Genomic DNA, 10208 nt, shown 5'->3' on the forward strand with positions numbered 1-10208 from the left:
TAGTCACACACGAAACCAATGTCAACAAAATACTGACAACCTAAACAACGTGGCCCTTGTTCCTGCTAGCAGGTGAACATTTCCTTGATAGTGAATGACAATGAAACGGAACAATGCGTGAGGGCGCTTCATTCGACGTTTTCGAGATGGGGATTCTCTCTGAACTCAATAAAGCAGACGCATTCCAAAATGGCCATGCAGGTACAAGTTAGATGTGGCACAATTCTTTATCATGTAGCATTTATCTCTCCTTTCTGTGAATTGATACTTAAAATCTATCTAGTAGTTATCGGCTTTGCAAATTTTGTTTGAGGTACGTATAATCAGCCCATCCTGTTAGAAAATGACAAGAGGTTCCCGGTTTCTGAGGGCGCCCATCTAGAGACCGAAACTATGCTCCTCCATCGAGACATATCATCCACATCAAAGTTGGTGCTCCACATGATGGGCGGTGGATGTTGAAGGTGGGCCCTGGACAATAACATTGATGGTGGGACCCCACTTGATGGATGATCAACATCAAAGGTGGGCCCTACATGATGAATGGTGCACATTAAAGGTTGGGCCATAATGATGAATGGCCCACATCCAAGGTGGGCCCTGTATGATGGACGACCCACATGAAAGGTGGGGCTCACACAGTGAATGGTTCAAATCAGTGGTTGGTCCCACATGATGTATGGTGGATGTGAGGGGAACCAAACAAACTTGAGGGATAATTACTTATGATGTTGGAAACCAAACAAACTTGAGAGATAATTATTTACGATGTTGGAAACCAAACATGTTTTTCTACTTTTTGGTTGACAAGTAGAAACTAAGATAAGCTACTTATGACACTCCTTTCACATTAACACCAGGCAACTCTCACTGTTGACTGTTGAGGCCTGTTTGAATGGTTGAAATCAGATTAGTAGCCGAGGAAAGGAAATCAATTTCTTGTTTCAGGGAGACAGGATGAGGAATCGGTTTCTTGTTCTGTAGATTTCTTCAGTAAAATGTCGTCTTTTTACCTTTCCCAGACCTAAAAAAGAAAAATCCTCTTCTACAGTTTTCTCATACGCAACATTCCCTTTTCCTTGACTACTTTTTTATGTCCAGCAATCCAAACGTGTTAGGTTCATTTTTATGGAAATCAACAAGCAAATCAAACAACTTGCACTATGAAAACTAACCATCCGTGGTCAGTTTCTTAGAGAAGCAGCTCTTTTTCCCGTCTAAAAAGCTAATCCATTGGACATGCCAAGGACAAAGGGGGTTTAAATGTCACCATATTCAAACAGGTCCCAAAGAAAATGACGTAGAACTGCCTGATCAGTTGAACCAATAAGGGCATCTGTTTGGGAGATGCTAAAAAACTGAATTCATCCCATCTTAGCATATATCATCATTGTGTATTAGAGATCGGTGATTGTTGGTTAACCAAGATTATTTTCTATCCTTGGGGCCTGTTTGGGAGACACCTAAAAAATGAACGTCTCATTTTAGTGTGTTTTTTTTTTTTTTTCAAAACAAAAAAACGTAAGTTTATGAAGCACACCAATTGAGTAGCTCATTTGAGTTAATCCTTATGTATTAGGGATCATATTTCCTTTTGGTAAGAGGATTAAAATAATCTTGGTAAAAATACATCTGAAAAAAGGAGTTCATCTCACTTTAGTTAATCTAGTATCATATTTCCTTTTGGTATGGATTAAAAATAATCTTCATAACTAGCAATCATTGTCATCTCTTGCACACAAGTAATGATTAAATGAGATGAACTCATATTTAGGCGCCTCCCATAAAGGACCTTAGTTTTGTTATCAACCTTATGCCTACCAAACCATATGACCTGCATGCGTTGAATCCTGGCTATGGAGTAAATTTTTTTTTTTCTTTGGTATTGTGCATGCTAGTGAGGGATACTGAATAGGGGTGACCTTTGTCAAGGTAAAGCTCCATCCTATTTTCTGCTTCATTATCTACTTTCTCAAATTGTCAACTGAGGCCTGAGGGCATGGCTCCATTGTAATCCATCAGCAGTGATGAATGTCAGCTCTTTTTCTTCTTCTTTTCCTGATTTTAATCATCAGTTTCCTAAAAAGATAATCTTAAGGGATGGGGGTCATTGACTCACCTTATGCCAGTGTTGGCAGGAAGTTCACGTGAAATGAAAATGGTGGAAGTGTCGGCCTCTGCTTCCCACATGCCGGACTGCAGATTGGCCTCTACTTCCCACTTGCTGGACTCAAACACAATTCCTTGCAACATGCCGGACCTGAAGACAGCTCTGCTTAACTTTCTCTTGATAAAGGACTTTTATCCCAGGAAAATTCATGCTTTGTTTGATTCCAAAGATGTTAAGGGCTTGCAGGGTATCTTTGCACGTGCGGGTGTCATATTGGCTTTTTTAATTGCCCTGTTAGCTTTCATTTACAAATTAACCGCTGGTAGATGATGGTGGATGTCCCTCGTCTATCAATGGGAGAACTTTTTTTCTGGAGCATGAGTGGATGTTGGTACCGAACTTTTCTTGGTGGAGATGAGTTGGATTGGAAGTTAGTAATTTGGTTTTTTTGGACAAGTTCAATCAGGAAATAATAGGGTAGTTTGCTCTTTAGTTGAAAATTTTGTCATGTTTGTATAAGGTCTTCTTAACTTAACTCAACAGTTGTAAAGTTTGCTCAAAGCCTTTGGCCTTGCATGTTGTTGTTAGCCAGAAATTAGCACTTCCAGTGATGGATTATATATGGTGTAGAGGATGTAGGTCCTCCCAAAATGATGCAGTTCCACAACTCAGTTGTTGGATTAAACCATATGAAACATTTTACACTGACTAGTCAACCCATCTAGTAGTAGTAGGTTCAAACTTCTGGGGGTTCTCCATGTGTCTGGGGACTTCATCCAGCAGCTCGTTATTACATTATCAAAGGTTTTGATGGGATTTATAGAATTCGATGGGATAGAATAAGTTTTCAATGGTGGGGATTCATTATCTCTAGACAATGGTATGGTATGGTATGGTCTAAGTAAGATGTCCATCTGCTGCCTGTGAAAGGCACTCTTAGCAAACTGGGCTGTTAAGAAATATTTCTTATTGTGGACCCCACAGCAAGCAATCCTTGTCATGCATTGAAGTCCGGTTGATCAAAACGATTGGACAGCCTAGATTTTATCTTCTGATGAATAGCAGTTGCATGTGTGTTATTCATCTAACCGTGGGCTATCAAAAACTAGCCTCTACCCTAGCAGGAGAATTGCCATCCTGGGGTTGATTATTGATGGACGATCTGGCCTATCTGGCGTCCCTATCATATTGGACTGGGTACTGCTCCCAATTGCACGGATTTGATTGTATTGTAGGCTGTTGTTAAAGATGCAACAGTCTACTGGACAGAACAACTTCCAGACGTGCTTTATGTTGGTCACATCTCTCCAATCATATCCTACCACATTAGGGGGACAGAAGAGCGAGCTTGGTCCAAGGGCAGTACCCCCGATCCCCTTCTCCCGATTGCATGGTAACATTACCGCATAGCTGCGGTGTTAGGAATCTATGGGGCCCACACTGATGTGTTTTTGTTTGTATGTTTTTAAGTTCATTTTATTATACAGAAATAATCATCAAACTATAAAATTGAAGGATATGCAGGGATGCGGATTGGGTACTACCCCTCCCTAGGAAGGGAGAGGCTGTGAGGGGCCACCACGATGTATGGGTTTTATCCACACCATCCATCGATTTTGCCATATTATTTTAGAGTACAAGCCCAAAAATGGGCCAGTTCCAAGGCTCAATTAAGCTACACAGTGAGGATTAAACAGCTGTCATTGAAAACTTTTTGAGGACCATCATAGTAGGCCCTAGGAAAGTTTGGATATCACCACTGCTTCCTGTGGTGTGGCACTTGTATCTACTTTGTTTTTAGTGCTTAAATTAACATGAGCTGGTCTTGGGCTTAACTTTCAGGCCCATGGAATAATGACCTTCCAAATTTTTAATTGGGCCATTTGCGGGCTAACTTGGCCCAAATTGAGCCTCTTGGCAGCCCAATATTTCTCCCTTCAAAGTTCAGACCGTTCCTGGCCACCGTCCATTTTCGGTTTGTAACATGGAAGAATCTTATCATCCGACAGCCTCATTCAACGCTCCATGTTTCCCCGCCTTAAGACATATCGCCCACCTCCCATCTTCCATCAACATCATGCGGTCGTCCAACGGACGTCTCAACTGAGTCCTTTTACATACGGGCCACTGTCCACCGCACATCCAACAATCATGAACGCGGACTCCGTAGATCTGTAACAATGGGGCCCCCCATGATAAATGTGTTTTATATCCACGTTGTCCATCCGTGGAAGTAAGCCTAATCCAAATTTCAGGTGGGCCACACCATAGTAAAGAGTGGTGATTGAACGCCCACCATTAAAAACTTTTTGGGGCACAAAAGTTTTAGATGACGCTATCAACCGCTTGGATGGCAAATAACGATGATGGTGGCCGTAGGAAGTTTTTAATGGTAAACATTCAATCATCACTGTTTCTTGTGGTGTGGTCCACTTGAGATTTATATCTGCTTCATTTTTGGCCCATTCCCCGAAACCAATACATTAAGGTGGGCCCACAATCACGGGTGCTTCTCTAATCCACCACTTCCCATAGTCATTGGCCGTACATGCCATCATCATTCTGTGTACATTTGGAAAGTTTAAAGGCTAATCGTCCACCACGGACCCTGATTTCCTGCAAAAAGTTCCTGCCAGGGGGAGCAGATTAAGTGAGACCCCGCATCCAACGCCGTGGGTGGGACCCTTAATGTGGGGTCTACTGTGATGTATGTGACTACATCCACGCCGTCTATCCTTATTGAAAGCTAATTGTAGAGCATGATCCCAAAAATGAAGCATATCCAAATTTTATGTGGACCAGATGTAGGGGGGTTGTGGATAATTTCATTGCCAAGATGGACCAAAAAAGGCCTGATCGGAAATGGAGGTGATCTAGACCATCATAACCTAAAACAGATGTATCTCGCAAACCGGAATAAATTATCTAACGTGCCATATCTGATTTTGGGTAGGACGAGCTACTTTAGCCACCTAACTTGCTACACCAGGTTGCGCATGCTAAATTTGCAAAATACCATCAGATTGTCCAATTTTAATTTCGTTTTTACTATTTATGGTAAGTTTTATATTGTGTATAACTCTTCATCTGTTGGGCTCTAAGAGTTGCGCCCAACATGAAAAGTGCTTAGAATAGCCAGGGGAACATCATGGTTCAGCCAAATATGACATTTACTATTTTTTTTTTCCGAAAACCATCCGCACTATTAAAAATCAACGACAGTCTATAAATAGTAAATTTGCTATTTATAGTAAGTCATGATTTCAGCTAGTTTTAGTTATAGTTTAATTCCGAAACTTCTTCATAAAATATATGTTATTATTGAAGAGGTTGTAAGCTTGTTTTTCATTATCAATTAATTTATCACAAATTTCTATAATTATTTCTATTTTCTTATTTTCCTCATTGATTTAAGATATTTATGTGAGAAGTCCTTAGAAGTTTCACGGATTCAGAATAGTTATCCTAAATAATATGAAAACATGGATAAATAGTATGGATAAAGTTCATATATCATGGTGGCCCCTTAGTGACCCCGCAGCCTCCGCCTGTCATGAGCTCCGAACAGGCGGGGCGCAGTACCTAATATGTGCACCCGTTCGAGGCTAGAGACGGGCTAGGGTAGGACGCAATCCGCGTCCGCCAGCAACAACGGTCGAGGCAGTTGGTCTATCTTCGAACAGTAACTTTAAATGCGGAATCCTGCCCTGGTCCCGGCACAGTGATTGGCTACTCCCGCTGCCAATAGGCTGTGGCTGGTGATCGATGCTATGTGGGGCCATCATAATGTATGTATTTCATCCATGCCGTATATCTATTTTTTAAGATCATTTTAGTGTTTGATCCCAAAAATGAGAGAGATATAAATCTCAGGTGATTGGATACAATAGTGATTGAATATCCACCGTTGAAATGCTCATAAGCCCATTGTACCGTTTATTTGACATCCAGTATGTTTATTAGGTTATAAAGACCTATATTAAGGGAAAAAATAAATATAAGCTTGTATGGCCCTTAAAAATTTTTTAATGGTCAACGTTCAATCAACACTTTTTACTGTGATGTGGTGCATTTGAGATTGGGATGTACCTCATTTTTAGTTGCGTATCATAAAATAATTTTAAAAATAGATGAAAGGCATGGATGAGACACATACATCACGGTGGGGTCCACAAAACATCCACCACCAGCCATTAGCGGGTGGCGGGGAGTAGCCCATCCATTTCTGATTGCATAGTAACTTAGGCCGTGTTTGTTAACGCTGAATTTTTACACTTAACGCGGAATGGGAAAAATTTTCGTGTTTAGTGGTGCTTGTTAATGCGTTGTTAACGCGAAAGACGGAAAGCGCTAAGTGGTTTTTCACTGAATTCTTTCCGTGATAGGAGTCTGGCTTAATGGTAAATGCGGAATGAGCTCCATGATTTTTCATTAAACAAATTTTTTTTGCTTCCAAAAGTACCCCTTTTCAAGTTACTATGAAAAGTTTTTCTTTTCAATTGTCTACGCAATACAAAATCAACTGAAACTTCTTTATGCTCCACCATGATTTATGTGTTTGATCCACATCGTCCATCAACCTTTTCAGGTAATTTAACGTGTGATCCGATAAAAGAAGCAAGTCCAATGATTAATTGGACCATAAGGTGGGGATTGAACGTCCACTGTTAAAAACTTCTTGAGAATTGGAGAAGTTTCAGATCAAGCTGATATTTGTGTTTTCACTTCATCCATATCTATATGACCTAATGAATAGGTTGGATGGTAAAAAAGCATCACAGTGGCCCATGTAACTTTGACCTCTTTGAACCATTTGGACGTAGATTGCGTACCACCCTTGCCCGTCCCTAGCTCTGAACGGGCAGTTCTGTGGGCGGGCCCACCGTGATGTATCTGTACATCCAAACCCTCTACCCCTTTTCTCATATTATTTAAAAGCATTAAAACAAAAAATGAGTCAAATCCAACGATCAAATGGACCACATCACAGATGACTCTTGCATTTAATGCAACTGGTTCTTTTTAATGCAACCAAGATTATTATTTGGTGTAGTCCACTTGAGTGTTGGATCTGCCTCATTTTTGTGTTCATGGCTTAAAATAATGCGAGAAAAGGGATTGGCGGTTTGGATGTACATATACATCACGGTGGGCCTGCCCACATAACTGCCTGTTCGGAGCCAAGTACGGGCGGGGTTAGTACACTAGCACGAACGCGGATTTCATGCGAAAGCCTTTGCAGGAAGCTCCTGCATAGGGAATCTGGATGGGGCCCATTGAGATGTTTTTGAGCCACACCGTCCATTCGACTTTAGAGATCATTTTAGGATATGCAGCCAAAAATAAGGTATATTCAAAACTCGAATCGACCACACGAGAGGAAACAGTAGAGATTTAGTGACCACCATTGAAACACTTATATGGCCACGAAGGTTTTGTCTCAGTCTAATTTTTTATATTTTCACTTCATCCCAATGAAAATGACCTTATAAACGGCTTGGATGGAATATAAACATCAAGGTGGAGCCTAGGAAGGTTTCAGCAGTGGACATTCCTTTCCCACTGTTTCATCTTGTATGGCCCACTTGAGTCTTATATCCTCCTAATTTTTAGTCACATATACTAAAATGAGCTAGAAAAACGGATGGACGGGTTAGATTTCTCATAAACATCACAGTGGCCCCCACCATGCATTCCCAGAGCAGGAACTTCCTGCCAAAGACTTTCGCTGGAAATCCTCGTCCGTTACGGGAACGGACTGGCTACTCCCACTGCCACCGCCCAGTGGCTGATGGTTGGTGCTCTGTGGGCCCTACCATGATGTATGTGTTTCATCCATGCCGTCCATCTATTTTTTTAGATCATTTCATGGTATGGGATAAAAAACTGGATATATCAAAATCTCAAGTGGGCCACATTACAGGAAACAGTATTGAATAGCGTCGACCATTAAAAACCTTTTGGGGACCATAAAAGTTTTGGATCAAGCTGATCTTTGTTGCTCCCCTTCATCTGGGCCTGTATGACCTAATTAAAATATTGGATGTCAAATAAATAGTACAATGGGCCTTAGGAGGATTTTAATGATGCATATCCAATCATTATTGTTTTCCTATGAAATTTGTTTTTCCTCCTCATCCAGATATTTTTGACCTTATGAATACATTAGATGGAAATAAATGTTATAGGGGGCCTTGCAAGTTTTTTAACGGTGAAAATCATTATCCCACTACTATTTTTGGTGTGGTTCATTTGAGTTTTGGATATGATTCATTTTTTGGACAATGCTTTAAAATAATCTCGAAGGGATGTGAGGCCCCATGATGTATGTGTTTCGTCCGTTCAATTCATTTATTTTTTACATATCATTTTAATTTTCTATTAAGTATTTTATAGTTTATTTGAATTAAATAGAATAATTTTATTTTCATTTAATAAAAAATAATTTCTTTATAATGTAAAATATTTCCAAACAGGAAATAGGGGCAAATGTGTCAAATCAACATATTTCAGGCAATTCATATGTTTGTTAACAAACATGTTGTTTCAAATTTAGTACTTAATTTTTAGACTTCAGCCATAATTACCAAACAAGTTTTTTGACTCAAAATTTCAGATTCAGGCTTTAGATTTCAGATTCAACTTCAGATTTCAGATTCAGGCTTTAGACTACAGATTTGACAAACGGGGGGCTTAGTCCGCTATAAGGCGCAGAAAAGGTTTGGATCAATCTGATATTTATGCAGTCTCTTCGTCCAAATCTTTGTGACCTTATCAATAGGTTGGATGGCAGATAAGCATTACTGCTGCCTTATAAAAATTTTAATGGTGGGGATTCAATCACAACGGTTTCCTGTAGTATGGTCCACCTAAAATTTGGATCTGCTTTATTTTTGGGATCTTGCCCTAAAATGAACTGTGAAAATGGACGAACGGTATGGATGTGAGGAACATACATCTCAGTGGCCCCAAAGTTAGGGATCCACCCAGACCACGGCCAGTCCCAATGGGGGTTAGTACGTAATCCACGTCATCCTGAGTGGGTTTACTTAAAAAAAAAAAAAAAAAAAACCACCAGCAGTTTATACATCGCGTGGGCCGCACCTTTCTGTGGGGTTTGTCGCTTTTCTTTCCTATGTTCATGTGTTTCACACCTGATGAGTGGTAGGGTTTACACAGGGCACGTTGCTCCCATGACACCTGAGCAAAGATTGCATGTTTGCATGTTTTTGGCGTGGCAGCATCATCTGAAACCACTCAGCAAAGATTGCATATATTGTTGGTTGCAGAATCACATTGTGGTTCTTTGAGGGGTTCTTGGTCAGGTTGTGTTTCTTGTTGGTTGCAGAATCACATTGTGGTTCTTTGAGGGGTTCTTGGTCAGGTTGTGTTTCTTGTTGGTTGCAGAATCACATTGTGGTTCTTTGAGGGGTTCTTGATCAGGTTGTGTTTCTTGGACAGCCATGGGTGAAGCAGATTGTGCTTCTTGGCTTCTTGGCTGTATTCAAGGGCATTGAATGATGTTTGATGTTTGTGGTTCTTGGATTTCAATGGGATGTTGTACAATGGGAACGGGGGGTTTAGGAAAATTTCATGTCTAATTGGGCACTTCACATCTCCAGGTACATTCTTATGAAATTATTAGGTTTTTTTACCCCTATAAAAGATCTCTATAAGGCCCACCGTACTTTATATATTTTATCCTCTCCTTCCATTTATTTTAACAGATAACTTTAGGGCCTTAGCAGAAAAATAAAGCATATCCAAAGCTTAAATGAAACACAGCATGGGAAACATTGTGAATTGAACGTACCGTTGAAAAATTATTAAGGGCCACAGAAGTTTTGGATAAAGCTATATTTGCGTTTTCACTTCTAACCATTATTTTTTATCCCATGAACAGGTTGGGTGAAAAAGAAACATCACTGTGAGGCCTTGAAAGGTATCAACGGTGGAAATCATTATTCAGTGTTTCCTGTGGTATGGTCTACTAGTATGGTTTATTTAAGCTTGCTATCAATTTTAGTCTTAACCCCTTAAATGAGTTTGGAAAACGGACGGAGAGCATACTGAGTCCAATTTCGTTTCAAGCCGCAAT

The 10208-nt window shown here is 40.2% G+C and overlaps 1 protein-coding gene across 1 annotated transcript; it reads left to right on the top strand.

Annotated features, from left to right (window-relative positions):
* Window positions 1–42: 42 nt before the first annotated feature.
* LOC131239315 (uncharacterized) lies at window positions 43–2826 on the top strand. The gene is made up of 2 exons (XM_058236961.1): window positions 43–201; window positions 2139–2826. Exons 1-2 carry the CDS (start codon window positions 114–116, stop codon window positions 2438–2440), a joined length of 390 nt encoding a protein of 129 aa, XP_058092944.1. The 5' UTR covers window positions 43–113; the 3' UTR covers window positions 2441–2826.
* Window positions 2827–10208: the final 7382 nt, after the last annotated feature.

Source organism: Magnolia sinica, chromosome 3 (assembly GCF_029962835.1).
Source record: "Magnolia sinica isolate HGM2019 chromosome 3, MsV1, whole genome shotgun sequence".
NCBI lineage: Eukaryota > Viridiplantae > Streptophyta > Magnoliopsida > Magnoliales > Magnoliaceae > Magnolia > Magnolia sinica.